Source organism: Pholcus phalangioides, unplaced genomic scaffold (genome assembly GCF_987345545.1).
Source record: "Pholcus phalangioides strain wild (caught in Gottingen) unplaced genomic scaffold, Ppha-v1.0 ptg000015l_1, whole genome shotgun sequence".
Taxonomy (NCBI): Eukaryota; Metazoa; Arthropoda; class Arachnida; order Araneae; family Pholcidae; genus Pholcus; species Pholcus phalangioides.
The window spans coordinates 6,919,376-6,936,104 of NW_028301608.1; the positions used below are offsets into that span (position 1 = coordinate 6,919,376).

Here is a 16,729-nt window from a genome sequence, read left to right on the forward strand (position 1 = left end):
GTCCAGGGAATTTGTTAGTGTTAGTAAACATCCATGCCCGAACCGGGATTCGAACCCAGACCTGCACAGTGAGAAGCTAGTTCCCTAACCACTCGATTTTATGCCGAGGGAACTCGGGAAAAAAAAGACACATGATCATCAGCGCCTCACGCCACAATGCGTGAAGTAAGGAAAGCAAGGTCGTACGAAGGTTTTTTAACAACTGGCTGTTGCGAAGATATATTTTGGAAAGAGAGAAAATTCAAGTGCCCCTGCGGGGAATCGAACCCACGTCGTTTCACTTTCCGGGCGAACGCCGTAAACCACTAGACTACAAAGGCACCGAATCTCTCAATCTTTCTTTGGAGCTCGTGTGCACTGAAAGGAACCGTACATGTACAGCCGGACCACACTCAGGCCAAGTTCACAACTGCTGACGCTACCACCCGGAAAGTGAAAGGACGTGGGTTCGATTCCCCGCAGGAACAGTTGATTTTTTTCTCTCTTTCCAAAATATATCTTCGCAACAGCCAGTTCTTAAAAAAACCTTCGTATGGTAGCGGAGAGTGACGTCATCCTTGTATAAGTATGGTCGTGTCTTCAGTCGTGTAGATGGTAACATGCTTGCCCGGAATGAAAGAGGGCTTGGGATTGAGTCCCAGAGGAGACCAAATGACTTTTCTTTTCGAGTTCACCTCGGCATAAAATCCAGAAAATATCTGTTTCCTTGAGTCTAGAATGTTTGAAAAATATAGTTAAACCCCGAGAGAGAGAGAGAGAGAGAGAGAGAGAGAGAGAGAGAGATACCGGACTCCCATTGACAAATTGCTCCATTTGATCATGAAATCAGTAGTTTAATCGTTAAATCATGAAATTCATCAAATGGAAATCGTTGTTTCTGGGAACGATTGAAAAATTTTAAATTGGAGTTTATTATATTGGGATACGATCGTAAAATTTGTTAAATGAGAGTTCGTTACATCGGGGACCGATTTCAAAAATTCGCCTGGGTTAATTATAGGAGTAATTTCGGGGTTGTTCAAAAAATTCGTTAGATCAAAATTCATTATATCCGGTTAAGACTCTGGCTCACAAGTAAAGTATTCTATATAATAAATCTTATCACGGCAACGGAACAACGATTTATCATATTTAGCAATACGAAATGGCGTTATTCATAATGGCCGGCGAATATGATGAATTCAGCACGATTTATCATGTGTACCGACGTCGCTTGGTTATTATGCATAATCGCCAGTAAAGGTGATAAATGTAGTGAAATCCGTCATATTTACAAAACTGGTCGTTTAAAATGCATAATATATAACCCGATTTATCACATTTAACGCAATATATTATGTAAATGAATAATAATCAATGCGTTATTGCTGTGAAATCGGAATTCGTTGCCACGTTGATTGCGTACTAATTGTATTTGATGTAGGATTTATCTCCGGATGAGTTTGATCATGCAAAAATTTATGTGATGGTAAAAATTTAAATCAGTGATTAATCGAATAATATTAAAATATTTATGTAAGGAGGAATTTATTCAAATATGTGAATGCGAATTCAATGTACGTACAAGGGGATCAGATTTCAAAATGGTCTGGAATAAGAATCATTGATTTTAAAGGCTTTGATATTCCACTTGATATTCCACCCCAATATCATTCTTGAGCGCATACATCAGAATACCTTATGCCAAAATTTCATTCAGTTTCTGTGAATGGTATGATAGTTAGGGGCCCATATGTCGGGATAGTTTTTTTATAATCACCCTGTATATAAAATTGATTTTCTGTCTGTCTGTCTGTGTGTGTGCATGTATGTTCTCTATACAAATCTACAATTTTAGATGGATTGTCGCCAAATTTTGCATATATAAAAATGAGACCCGACTTAAACGATAGGCTACTTTCAGTTTTTGTCAGAGCAGGGTAAGTGCCCCAAATGGGCAAAAAACTGTAGGGCAACAATGGTTTTCGGGCCTCAACAATCACTTTCCGAACGTTTACTTTGGTTACCGTGGTTCCCTAACAATGCGTTTCAGACGTGTATATGCCTTTACAATGGTTTATCACTTCTTTAATCCTGTTAGTATATGTATAATAGTTTATGCCTTTATAATGGTTTGCCAATACTTTCAATACTACACATACTACTATTCAATACAATTACATTTCAATACTCTCAGTAATGAGGCTTTTTGAATAGACGTCATAATCATCATCAGCATCGCTTTGAGGGTCACGAAAAGGGTGATACTCAGAAATCACTGTTGAAATTGCCGATTTTACTGTAGAAATGCTGAAATTTGGTGGGGTTTTCCGCCAAATCAATAATTTTAAAAATTGTATAGAATTCCCGATTTCTGAAATATTGTGTTTGCTTAGAGATATACGAAGCCCTGGAGATTGAATATGAAGTAATTAGCCGGACCTACTTTTGAGTTGGGTATTCATGTAATAACATTGATTTCAACTTTTTATTTATATCTTCTCAAGCATGAAAAATTAATGTCTCCGTATTATCTTTTGATATTCAACTGCATCAATTCATACAGTTTAGGTTGTTTTAAAATTAATTATGGGCCCATAAAAAGTACATCGAAAAATTCCACAGCTTTAATTAAGCATTTTTGAAAGCTGAAATAGGCAGATTATTAACTTGAAGTTTGGGGGGGGGGAATAGAAATACATAAAAAAGGAAAGAAAATATATATTCATTTCTATGTTTCTTTAAATCTAGATTTGTTTATTTCATGAGTCGCACAGGAAGTCGCCATATTGGTTTACTTAGACACGGTTTGCATGTCCCTCAAAGAAAGAGGGAGATATCACGTGTTTCTAACAGCCTCATTGAAGAAAACCCGGGCAGCGCCGGGTATTATAGCTAGTTTTATATATATAGATTTTGATAAATATCTAAAAATGTATTTTGATCCTTCTCCAGATTATTAACTCATTCTTTACGCTGATGATACAAAACAAATCTGTTCATTTCTCTTCCTTCAATTACGAAAATCTTATTACTACAGCCAATAACTATGCTAAAAAAATTATACCTGGCTCTGTAATAAATGTACTGTGCATCTTTTCAGTTGCCTTCCTCACCTTCACACATGGTAACACCCAATATTTATTATTCAATTTTTATTCCATAAAGAATGTTCATTGTTCAAAGAAAAGTAGCTTTTCCCATAAGAGATGCAAAAACAGCCCTCGTTTTTTTCCAAATTACATCATAAAAACTGGTAATTTATGCATTCCCGAACCCGAAACTAAAGTCACGTGATCGTAAATTATAAGCACAATTTGAATATCTATTGGCACGAACTACCCAAAAACGGAAATTAAAATCATTCCACCATATTTTACTCATTTTTTTTTATTGCCGCAGTCAATAATATTCTGAGTTTCAAATTTCAGAATAACTTAAACAAGGCATTTCTCGAGAACATTTGAAATAGAGGAAATGCAAAAGAAATAAGCATTTGGCTTTGAAAATGGGAATAGAAAGGGATATAAAAAGGAAGTATCCTTATGAATAAAATCGCATAATTTATAGCCAAAAGCGATGAGCTTTCAAGAAAATTTAGAAGCGGTTATAAGTGGTTTTTATACTTTTTATTTTCTTTATCCGGGTTCCCGAAAAGTACAGAATCTTCAAGGGGAAAAAATTATCCACGGGACTAGGGTAAACCATTTAAATAAGGGAGTAATAAGAGTAAAAAAAAATAGCAAATGCAAAACGAGGAGATGAGAGGATGAGAGATCCATTCATTATAAGCGAAATACGCGCTTAAAGGCAATTTTCCGAAAATTATTCCTTAAACCAATGAGTGTGTAGAAAAGGTTCTTTAAGAAAGGAAGAATATATTTAAAAAAAAAATAAGAGTAATTCATAGGAGCGAGATACCTCCATACTTTTGCATAAACACATGGCAATTTTCACACGTTCTTTCCGTTTCTTAAAAGTGTTTGCGACTTGGAAATCGTTATCCATTTAACATTGTGAAAGAATGTGGGATTCGTATAAGACATAACAGAAGTAAATTGGCTACATTTGTTCTTCTAATGATACGTCCATTCGAGAAGAATTGATAGTTGGTGCTTTAGAATTGATCCTCGTGTTTCCTCTTTTGTGGCTAAAAAAAAAAAGATGATAAATCTGGAGATATTTTGTGTGAGACGGAGAAAGTGGAATATCTTCAAACATGGAAATTATGAGGGAATATAATATCCGGAAAATTCATGTCACTATTTGTTCTGAAATTTCTATAGAAATGATTGTCTTTTGTCATGTATTTATTTTCGTATTTAGTGAATCTTTTGTTTTAACTCTTATCACAGAAAATGTAAACGATGTTTGAAGTGCTATTTCTCAAATACGACTTAACAATAATATCAAACAAAGCAATGTATCATTTATTAATTTCAACGTACGTTAACTATACGTGTACAAGGTATTGCTATTTATGTTCAAAAATACTGATTGCTATCCTAGCAGAACAATTACACAAAGAACTCGAAAAGAGATATACATTAGGTTTACATCATGTACCGATACCGAGAAAAACAATTTACCAAAAAAAATCTTTATGCTGTTTTGCTCCAAGGTTATGCATTAAATTTGAGATAATAATAAGCATCACATCTTTCATTCAATATGTTTGAAAAAAGCAATAAAAAATTATTGTATATTTGAAAAATTAGATATTCAACAGTTCATTTCATTTGATAATTGCACTATAATTTAAGGAGAGAATAATAATGGAGGTAACAACACGCGGAGTATATAAAATTTATTTCTTACTTGATATTATTGGTTCTTATCATGTTTCATTGATAGCCAATGACCTACGAGAAACGTCGAGTCGATACTCATCACTGCCGTCTTAACGCATGGGTCCACCTGAGCACGGCCCGGGGGCCTCAAGAGAAGAGGGGCCTCAGAATAATGAGAAGCAGTTAAATTTTTCGCGAATGTGCCTGGTAAAGCATCGGAAAAATCACTTGGTCCGGGGACCTATGATGCTCTTAAGACGGCCCTGACACTCATACACGCGGGCCCCCTTAATCCAGAAAAATTCGTTTCACTAAGGGGGTTGGTGCACGACGATCCATACTTTCCGATAAGAAAAATCTCCTTCCTTTCAGAAACATTTAAAAATTTTCTATGCACTTCTGACACTCAATTTTTTTTTCTCAAATACTATAGATATTTTTATTCAATTTAGCAAAAGCATTAAGATTTTAATTTTCGATAGTTTTTTAATTTAATTTCAACTTCAATAAGACGTAGCTTTCTCAAAAACCACTAAAATTTACTCCTTCTTTGTACCATAAAAAATTTTCAAATCATTTTCATAATACATCCTGAAACTCACTAAAAATTGACTGCGCTCACTAAATCTACTGCTTCAACGGCAGATTATAACTGGCGAGGAAATATAAAAAAGTATAGAAAATACTTAGTAAATATATAGAAAATTGTACAAGTAGAAAGTCCATGCTAATGAAAATCATACAAAAAATTTATAATTCGGAATTCGTTCATAACCACGAACCGAAAGATAATCTTGAGACAAATAATGCAATCGATGTGGCTCACGTTTTTGAAGAAGAAAACATTATGAAAAACGTTATAAACGGGAAAATGTTCTAAACGACAAAAATAAGTCGTACCAAGAGGGGAGAACGTACAATGGGAACGTTATAATCCGGATCATTTATATACAGTGACGCCAAAAGAAATGCGGTGGGAAGTCTTTATTGGGGGAAAATCATCTAAGTAGAAATCAGTGCTTCTCTTCATTGCGGAAATACCACCGTTAAGTATTGGGAATATACAGACAATTCATCCAGCCCGGTTTCCTACATTCAAAACATATTAAATAAACACTAGAAACACTAGAGCTCGGATTTTTATGACCTAAAGATGAAACGTCGTTGCTGATACGTTAAGAAATCTAAATTTCAAGTTTTTAACCTATCAGCAACGACGTTTCACTTTCAGGTCATAAAAATCCGTGCCCCTTGATATCACACAATGGGAACATAGTTTTTAACTTTAATGGTTCAGACACGTGAAGAAAGCAGAAAAAACATCGTATTAATCGATATTTCAGTGTATCCGATTATTTTATAAGTGGCCACAACTTATCAAAACAATCAATTATTCTATAAATTATTGAGAAATTGATTTCACAGATGGAAAAAACAACGATAAAAAGTAAAAAAAAATTGACCAAAACTTATACTATGTATGAAATTATAAAGTAGTACAGTCGAATTCCGTTATAACGAACGTCAAGAAACCGGAGGAATCACTTCGTTATATCGAAATTTCGTTATAAAGGAATTCCAGGTTACCTAGCATTGTTCCTATGTAAACTTATTAGGGGGATTAGAAAAGTGTTCGTTAAAACGAGATTTTCACTATAACGGTATTCGTGAAAACGGGATTCGACTGCATTCAAAGTTGAAGATGATAGCACTAGAAAACAAAATTAATTTATGCGTGCACAAAATCGAAACAACTCGAAATGGAGAAAAATTTGTCCTCTGATCAAAATAAAAAGTTTAAATTATACTATATACTGTATATATATGTATAACCGATATTTCACTGCAGCAAATTTCTCTACAATTGAGTTCAGTTGTTATAAGTTTTATTAAAGTAATAACAAAAAATAATAATTTTTCCGAAAAAAAAAAAAGAAATTGATGTTTTAAGTCAACAGCAGAGGACGCTAATAGAATATTTATTTTCTGGCAAGCGAATCAAACAAAATCAACAAATTTTTCATCGCGTTTTCGATTTCTCAAAAATTATTGCACATAATTTTTACATATCAGGGGCGTAGCCAGAAATTTCGTTCTGGGGGGGGGGGCACTTTTATTTCGGGAAGGGGGGATACCAAAGTGATAAAACAATAGATTTGGCCATCTTTTTCCCCTTTCTCGGGCATTTTCTCGCATTTCGGGTGGAAGACCAGACCCCCAAGGCCCTCCCTTGCTACGCCCTTGTTGCATATGATTACTAGATACTTAAATAACATGTTTGCGAAGTTCCAAATTTTCTCCTCCTCCATCCGTATTCACCTACTATAAAGAGAATCAGACTGGTGACAATCGACTTGTTACGGAAGAGAATGCGTTTGAAATTCGAATCCTATCATCTGGAGAGCAATCAGCCGATTCCCATAATATTAAGGGTTGAAAATTTTTAAGAGAAAAAAAAATTATTTGGAATTTACAATGCTAAAAACATCTAAGTTCCACCGATATGGCCTGTAAAATTCACGAATAGGCATAAAACAATATTGAAATAATTTACGGCAGGAAAAATTCTAAAAAGGCATTTCAAAAAATTGAAAATAGTAAAAAAAAATGTATTTAGGGCATTTAGCCTGAACTTCCGGTCTCTACCGATCAGCTACAGACCATACTAACTGGAAACAAACCTTCGAGTTAGGTAATAATTGAAATTCAAACTTACAAAGAAAGAGTCTCAAAGTGACGTCTTCAAAAAGTTATGAAAAAAAATTCCCGATTCCACTCATTCGAATATGCACAAAAATATAAGAAAATCTGATCGAATTATTATGGGTCACTCAAAAAATATTGTAAATATTAATATTCTGAACGCCAATAGGCGCCAAGAATGAATTAATCCCACAACTCTAGAGTGTTAGGGTGATGTCATTTAAATACATGATCAAGTACAGCACGGACAAAGACACGAGGAGAAAAAATATAACTAGTTTCTATAATTACAGAGAATCTGGAAGAAAGAAAGGAAAAGAAAGTGAGAAGAAGTTTTTATAGATCTCTCGCCTAGAAGCGTTGGAGGTGATGAGTAGAGCTGACTATCATTTTCAATCATTTTTGCTTCTTTAATAATTGCATTCCGCCGCTAATTTTTTTTGTTTATGTGTTTCTGAGGACCGTATTCACCGACATGGTTTAAACTGTAGTCACAATTTTTGGACAGAAGATCAATATAGATTGGTTAAAAACCTGAATTTAATCAATCTGTGTCGATCTCCAATTAACCAATCTGTGTCGGTTTAAACTGCAGTCACAATTTTTGGATAAGAGATCTCTTATCCAAAAATTGTGACTGCAGTTTAAACCATGTCGCTGAATACGGCCTTGAGTGAGACGAATGCACTTAAAGTTTTTTCATAATTTTTTGAGGACTACATCTGGAGACCCTTTCCTTGTAAGTAAATAACTTATCCGTGGATTGTATTAATCACAGTAACTAAAATTATCTAAAAAATCTAATATCAATTGAACCAAAGAATCAAATAGAAGTTACTTACCAAGCTCGATGATTTTGCATTTGTGACGTTCCGCCGAAGTATCCTCTGAATGACTTCTACGATATTCTCCCGAGGTGTCGAGTCGTCGACCATTTTTCTCTCGACTTCAGTGACCAAAACCTCCACCTCTGCCGCCGAAAGCTCCTGAAATCAGTGAATTAGGTCATATATCATTAATTTATAATTGTATGATAAGTCATTAAATGAGAAACTACACTTGAAACGGGAAACACAACACACCAAAATGGAAGCTCGGCATATTTAGGATAATAAATGAACAACTCGGTGTTGACCTGTACTGTTATATGTATGCTCTGTATGAGTTTCCAAATGTCGTTTAAGCCTTCTGTACTTCAAACTTCACTGCGGATTATGATATTAAATTAGATTAACCGTCTTCTCCATCAAAATATGGTTAAACTCGAGTCACTGGCTTGTTATAACAGGATCAATTACTTAAATGAGAATGGCATCCTTCAAGTTTTGATGTATATTAACGAGTGTCCTGTAGATATTAATCAAGGGTATTTACACGAATAATTTCATATAAATACTTCCAGAGTATTTTCCAACGTAAAGTTTGGATATAATTACCTAATAATCTCTGACAAGGCTCATTGGAGTATAACTTTACACTTGTTGAAAGTTGATTAGAAATAGTCTCGACAGTAAAAATTACGATACATCATTTCAAACGACGCTTCAAAATACTATGCAGCTGTCGTGCCTGAAAGATAAATCAATGAAGTTTTGTGCTAATCGAATTCAAGTTTTTAACGGCAGTTTTCAGGATAACTACCAATAAAATAGTTTGAGAAGCATTAATGTGAACGTCAGATAATATTCATAATAATGACTTTTGTGCAATCCGTGCAGCTAATAGATTGTCTGAAAGTGACAGAGTAAGATGCTAGAATCATCAGTTATCTGAAGCCAAGCAGATTGCAGTCCATTCGATAACTTCTGAAAAATGTGTGGTTGAAGATATACAGGTTGCACATAGCTAAGTCCCTTTTTGCCGCAAATTACTGGCGAACTGATCCTAGAGGCATACTTCCAATTAGAAAAAGTATCCGAATAACGTGTAGAACTCAGGTACGTCATCCATGTTGCAAAGGGTTTTGTCTGGTTGTTAAAAAAAAAATTAACTTCTTCCATGGACACCCTGCTCTCAAAAACCCAATCAGAAAATTGTTGGCCTTTCCTTCCTGATGCCAACAAAAAAAATTCCAAGTTTCGAGAAGTGCAATATTCACTGATATATTTCCATTACAAGATCGGAGAAAAGTTGGAAAAGGACAGCATATATAAGCTAACAGACAACACTTTCCCTCGTTTACGTGATAATTTCTCAAAAAAAATTGAATTCAAATATCTCAGTGGATATTTCCCTTAAAACGTGAAATTTTTTATTGGCCTCAGGAAAGACATAGCAACAAATTCTGAATAGGATGGCACAAGGTGTCCACATGAAAAGGGTTTTTTTTTCAATAACTACACAACCCCTTGCAACGTGAATGACGTATCTGATGTCTACACGTTATTAAAATACTTTTTCTAACTGGAAATATGCATCTAGGACCAATGGTTCACTGGTAAAAGGTGAAAAAGAGAATTATGGAGTCATAGACCAGATCAATATTCAACGAAATTGGCGTATTCGAAAACTGGCCAATTCCAGGCTTTGGCAATAACATACATAATACTATAGACTCTGGACAAGAGATTGATGTAATTTACGTCGATTTCCAAAAGGCATTTGATAAAGTAGACAGATTGCTATTACTGAGGAAGCTAGATTGCATGGGGGTTCCTGATAAAGTTGTGAGGATAATTCACGAACTGCTGTCAGACAGAGTTCATCAGGTTCGCGTAGCCAGCGTGATGTCTAGAGAATGTCAGGTGCCAAGCGGAGTTGTCCAGGGATCGGTGTTAGGCCCGATCTTATTTACTTTGTACACTTACGATATTACTCAGGCTGTGACACCCATCTCTTTATTGCAATTCGCTGATGACGAGAAGTTAGAAGAAGTTCTCTCCAGTGGAAAACACTAGGGGCCTAAGAATTGCATGCCAACAACTTTTCCAGTGGAGTTGTCAGTATAAGCTACCTATTTCATCATCAAAAAGTGGATCAATGCATTTAGGTAGACGCACCGATCCCGAATATTACCAACTAGGTAATGAAACGTTACAGCAATTGGATACATGCGTGGATTTAGGTATTGCAATGAGCCGCATTCTGTATTTCACTGATCATTATCATGGCATAGTCTGCAAAGCTAATAGAATTTCATATATGTTGCGTACGGCATACCGTAAGTGTGATGCGCATACGTTGTCATATGCTTTCTGTGTGTACGTTCGCCCGACTCTGGAGTTCTGTTCGCAAGTATGGAGCCCTTACAAAATCAAGGACATACAGCTCCTCGAAAAGCCACAGAGGTCGTTTACTAAACGAATACCTGGCATGAGCGGTCTATCTTATTGCCAGAGACTTCAATTTCTGGGTTTACACTCACTGGAATGGCGTAAAATCGCTGCAGATCTGAAGATGTGCTACAAACTAGTCCACCAAATTGTTTATCTACCATCGAGAGAGCCTTTCTTTGAGATCATAGACAGGCGTGTTAACCTACGTAGGCATCGCTTCCAAATAAGAATACCAACGGCTAGAAGGGATTGCTTTTTCCACAGATATAGATGCCGTGTGGCAAGAATATGGAACAGTCTTCCATCAGAACTTGTATGTGCCTCCTACGCAAGATTCGCTTCCACTATTGGGGATTTCGACCTGACTCCGTATGCGAAGTGCTTCCCGTACTGACTTTTTTTTTCTTTCAGTATAAGTGCATTTCATGCCTTCTGGGGTTATTATAAATAAATACATATGAAAACCACTATTTTGTATCTTGTTAGATAAATAATTTTCCAATTAGAAAATAAATTACTAAATAACAAATTCTTTTCCAACCTCAAAAATTTTAAATTTAAATTCTTTTTTTATGTATATATTCTTAATTACCTGTTCAAAGTCGCCAAGCAACACGAATCCAATTAAGGACAACCAAAAAAAAACCATGGGATGAATACACTTTAAATGACTTGACACGTAATTACAAGAATTCGATTTCTTTTTTTATACACACATTTATATATTTAATGTCTTTATAGGAAGGCAATGGATTGGGGGGAAACGCATTCTTTTTTCTATTCTAGAATCAATAAGACTGTGGAGTTGAGAATTTCGATGGTGCTGGCCAACACCATTTTCCCATCGACTTTTTTTGTTTTTCCTATTTTTCGCTGCTTCGAACGAAATTTCCGCTCTGGGGAAATGTTCATTCGCTCAAAGACTGATTAATAGTGTTCTAATAGCTTTTAAAGCGATCATTTTGTGCTTTCGGAAATGTTCTGGGCAGACGTAAAAGTTCACAAAAGGAGGAGAGCGTATTTAATGTTACACTAAAAAGCGCAAGTCCTTTCTATTATGTAACCAATTTTTTTATTAGTTCTCTCACTTTTTTCAAAAGAATGTTAATCCCATAAAATATGATAATAAATCATTTCTGAAATGAACGAAAAAATTTTATGATACAAAGGTACAGTAAACGTCGCTTATTAAAATCATGGATAATATTATCATCCGGGTATTGATACCACTTTTGCAAAGAACGGAACAAACCAATATTATAATACGTGGCAAAAAAATTCCTTTTCGTTATCAGGAATTTTTTTTGTTATCAAAATTTTGCGTCGAAAGCTTCTATCCTTTTTCACATACAGTATTTTGAAGATGAACCAAGCTCTTTTTCCGTTTTTTGTCAAAATGTTCTGATAATAAAAAGTAATGAATGCTTTTTAAGCATTATTCTCTGCTGCAACAAAAAAAAAACCTCTCAGATCAACTGAGAAAATTTCATTTATTTTTTCAATAAGTGTTGTATGGGCTTAACGGATAAGTAAATGAATAAAAGAATTACAGTACCTATTTAACTGGGGAGTTTCAGTACTAGTTAATATATTATTGGAGCTATTTAGTACTGGGGAGTGTTACTTACAATGTGCGTGAAGGATTCAGAAATGGTTTATTAACTATAGGGTTACGCACTTATCTGACCTTTTCTTTCTCCCCCCGTCTCTCTCTCAATATTCGGATAATCACGGATACGAATTTATAAAGCTTTTCTCATTTTAAAAGAAGTTACTTATCCGGGTTATTCTCGGAATCCGAAATGTACTTTCAACAATACACATAAAAAAGACGAGTAGAAGAGCAATCGAGACTAATCGAGCAATTATGTCAATTTTTCGATGCAAGTTTCAATTCCTGTAATAATTTAACGAGCAAAAATTGTTACCTTTTCCTTAACTAACCTTTCACCTAACTAACCTTTCTTTTTTTTCTGGAAGTAATAACTTTTACTGTCGTAACCAATCCAACTACACCAGGGTCGTAGCACACCTTCTCGGGGTCCCGGGGCAGATATTTTCTTACCCCCCTTAAGAAGGGAAAGAATATATACAAAATAAGTGTTTGTTTTTTGTGGTTAGCCTAATCGGTTAGAGACCCCGGGGCCGTGCCTCGGTTGCCCCAGCCTAGTTACGACTCTGAACTACATCCAAAGCATCATTTATGGAAATCATGTTAGAAAATTTTGAATTTTAGAACTCTCGCGCTGAAAAAAATCCGAACTGATTGACAGACGGGAAGAAAGAGATCGAGGAGTAAAAATTTCCCCACAGATCACCTATAGTCCGTTTCAGGTTAACTTTGCAGTGAAGAGGAAGCTACGAGGGAACCTCATCACTCGTTGCTATGGCAAGAAAAGCCTCTTAACCAATGTATCGATGCCGCGGCCTCGGTAAGGTATGGACGATTTTTTGGACACCGCGAAAGTGTCGTTGTGGTTGCTATAGGTTTTTAGATAATGGTAACCAATATTTTTTTCTAATTTAAAAATTTCAAACGAAGAAACATCGGTTCAAAACGATATTTTTCCCTTTTTTTTTCACAAAATCATTAAAAAAATTGAAATATTCTGTATAAATGATCATCATAAAACTCCGATTTATGGGAACTTTATTTTACGGCGAAGGAGTACACTCTCTACCTTTCTCTCCACTGCAAAGTTAACCTGAAACGAACTATAGAAGCTGTTCCAGAGACTTCGCCTGCACAGGTATAACTGAGTAATGTGGATGTACCGAACCATTCAGTTATACCTGCGCAGTTATGCCTTTACAGGTATAACTGAGCGTGTGTAGGGGCCTTTATTTAATAAAAATTTCCGCACTCTTCAGTTCATAAAAGGGCCGTAATAGCTGCTATGTGTGTGTTTCCATGTGCAACACTGATTTTACAATAGCTTTCCTGTAGTGAAGAAACGTGTAGAAGGAATGTGTAAAGACAAAAACCCTTTCTTCAGTTCTTGGTCAGTTTCTTTCAACTGACCACATTTTTCGATCAAAAAACTTTCACAAGGGAATATATAAAATGTACTGCACATTATAAGAAGCATCGCAATTCGTGATACAAATTAGAGAGTTCCATTCTAACTTCTCGCAATTTACGAATGAAAAAAAATTAGCTTGAAGAAGGAGGGGAGGAGGAATTCTGTTTCGGAACAATTGAAAAAAAAACCAATTCAATATTTGAAACCTGTTATGTGCGAAAGGAAAAATGGAGTTGTGCCATTTCCACTGGTCCCGTTCGACAAAATGGAACATGTGGTCATCCTGGTTCACCCAGGATTTTTATATTTTTATTTCAAAGATATCACAAATAGTAACACAAAAGTGCAGTGGACGGCAAAACACATGTCAAACAACAATGTAGACCACACAAAAAAGTGAAAAGAAAAAATAAACACAAACAACACACACTTTGTTACCCTGTAGGGATTAGATATAGATATTTTTTCGGGTACAATTATCAGTTGGTTATTGCTATCAGAAACGCCGGATCCCGATGTGATCATATTAAGGGGTATTCAGTGTACTTAAAAACATACACATAGTAAAAGTTTTTAAACTTTAACTTGAATCTCAATGATTTCAAAGATACACTTTCAATCAGAAAAAGGTATTCAAATAACTTATCCATTTTAGATACGCCATTAATTTTATTAGAGACCTTACTATGTACCGAGATAAAAGCTTCTATACGATCCTTCTGTCCTCTAACTTAAAGAAAGTCGTTTCCCTGTGTCTCTTATTCATTGAGATATTGTCGATCAAAAGTTAAGGGGACGTCTCAGAATTTAGAAGAGTTTTAATAAACTGCAACTGCAAAAAATGTCTCGAATTTCTTCTCGAGTGTGTCCTTTACATGCTATTGTTGTCCTAATTTTCAGCAATTTTGAACTCAAATATATTATCTCATAATACGCTTATAAACATCGAATTTTCTTTGTTGGGCAGGTGATGTAGTTACGTCTTTGGAATTGATAAAGATATATGTAAAGTGGCAACTTTTTTGGCTACTTAATATTTACGTCAAACGGAATAAATCATTTATTCTTGTATTTCGCATATTGAAATGAATAACACATATTTTCGATCGACATATAATATTATTTGAATAGGAAATCAGCAATTTAATTTTTCAAGATATTGTGGATGCAAAGCTCGAATAAAACAAGTCAGAAAACTTAGATTCGGATACGATGGCTCTTCCTCATGAAAATGCGCAAAGATTATCGTAAGCGACTGCTTGAAAATACGTGCAGGAAATACAAAAGAAATAGTCATTTAATTTGGAGGTATCCGTTTCAGTTACCACCGTAAGACAGCGAAGAAAACTCCATTATACCACAAGAATTCGGTCCATCTCTTCGGGATTTATCCGATGAAACATCAGGAAAATCAATTGAAACGAATGATGGGAAAGAGATTGGCTCTCCCGAGTGATAGTGGCCAAACACATACACTGTAATCTTCGCTTCTTTTGCACCAAGCGACGTTGGCTCGATACGGTACTCAAAGAATACATTTGATATATATTCATTGCTCTTTCGCTCATTTCGATTGTAATATACTGTTTGAAAATGGAACGGTGAGAAGAAAAAAATAGAATGTAATCAAAAGACGCTTTGATAAGTGATTTTCCTTCACCCATCGCCAACCCAAGCCAATGCATTTCGAATGAAGATTCGAAGCTTCTCTTGTCGTTGGTCAAGTAATAAGATGGCTCCTTATATTGCTATTATTTGGTTTCGGTAAAATTTAAGGAGCTTCTTTTCTTAGACTTTGAAAAAATTGTTTCTTCTTAGATTACCCCCCAAAAATTTTCTATTGCTCTTTTTCAAACCCGATAAAGATATTAAAGATACAGATTTTGTCCTCTAAGAAAGTGAAAAGACTTCGACTCCAAAAATCGAACTCGACCTCGACACGTATCACTAAAGAATGATTTCTGCCGTAATGAGTAGGGACTTTATTTAATCAAACTATTGACAAATGTAGAGAATACAAATATACATGCTAATAATATATGCAAATATATGCAAAACGTTGGTGTGATATGACACATATCCTATATTATATCAACATGATTTCATTCGAATCTCCATATAGTACTCGTCCGATTCTTAAGAATTCCTCAACACAAGTGGAACTGGCACCATTCTTGTTTTTCTTTTCTTACATATCTTATCTGAATTGTCTTCTAAGAACTGACAAGATATACCAATCCTTTGATAGGATGAGGATTGTTAACCCTTTGTCGATTCCAACAAATACAATACCAATCCTTTTGCTCATATTTTGAAACTGGCTTCTCCTCCAAAAGTGTAATTATTTCGACTTGCAATATTGAAATGGAGCTTTTGAGTGTACTTTCCCGATGTTGCATAATGATGAGGATCTACTGCCATTCCGCATTCACATAGTTGATTATCTGAGATATTAAATCTATGCAAGTACGTTTGGAATGGCCCGTATTTTGTTAGAAATAGGACATATTCACTCGAACATTTATAGGACCTTCCGATCATTTTGGATAGAATTGGGAATAATTTTCTAGCCGGTTTTTCGACGTCACTGCATTCTTATTGACACTTCTTTTCATTGCCCTCCAGGTAATGGGGTCGAAGGTGGTAGTAGTAGGTAACGTCATGTGATATTAGTTTATGATATTCATTACTGAACAGTAAAGTTGTCTTACGAACTATTTCAGAAACTGAGCATCAAATCTTTCTCATCTAACTCCTCAAGCCCCGTTTTGGAATCCCATAAAACTAGCTTGTAGCGTCAACGCAAAACAAAACTAGAGGCTCGGTTATACTTGCCAACTATTACGGAATTTTCGTAGTTTCTACCATAAAATACGGAGCTACGGCGAATCGTGACATACTACGGATACCTGATTTGTTTAGAAACTTCTTTTGTCTAAAGATTTCTTTGAATTCCATT

At 35.2% G+C, this 16,729-nt stretch overlaps 1 protein-coding gene across 1 annotated transcript in view; it reads right to left on the minus strand.

Moving 5' to 3' along the window:
- Positions 1-16,729, minus strand: part of LOC149075417 (SAM and SH3 domain-containing protein 1-like) — a 315,786-nt gene that overhangs the window by 170,793 nt on the left and 128,264 nt on the right. Inside the window, exon 2 of the mRNA XM_089242704.1 lies at positions 8,315-8,458. Within this exon, the coding sequence (XP_089098830.1) occupies positions 8,315-8,458 (144 nt within the window). The remainder of the gene's footprint in view (positions 1-8,314; positions 8,459-16,729) is intronic.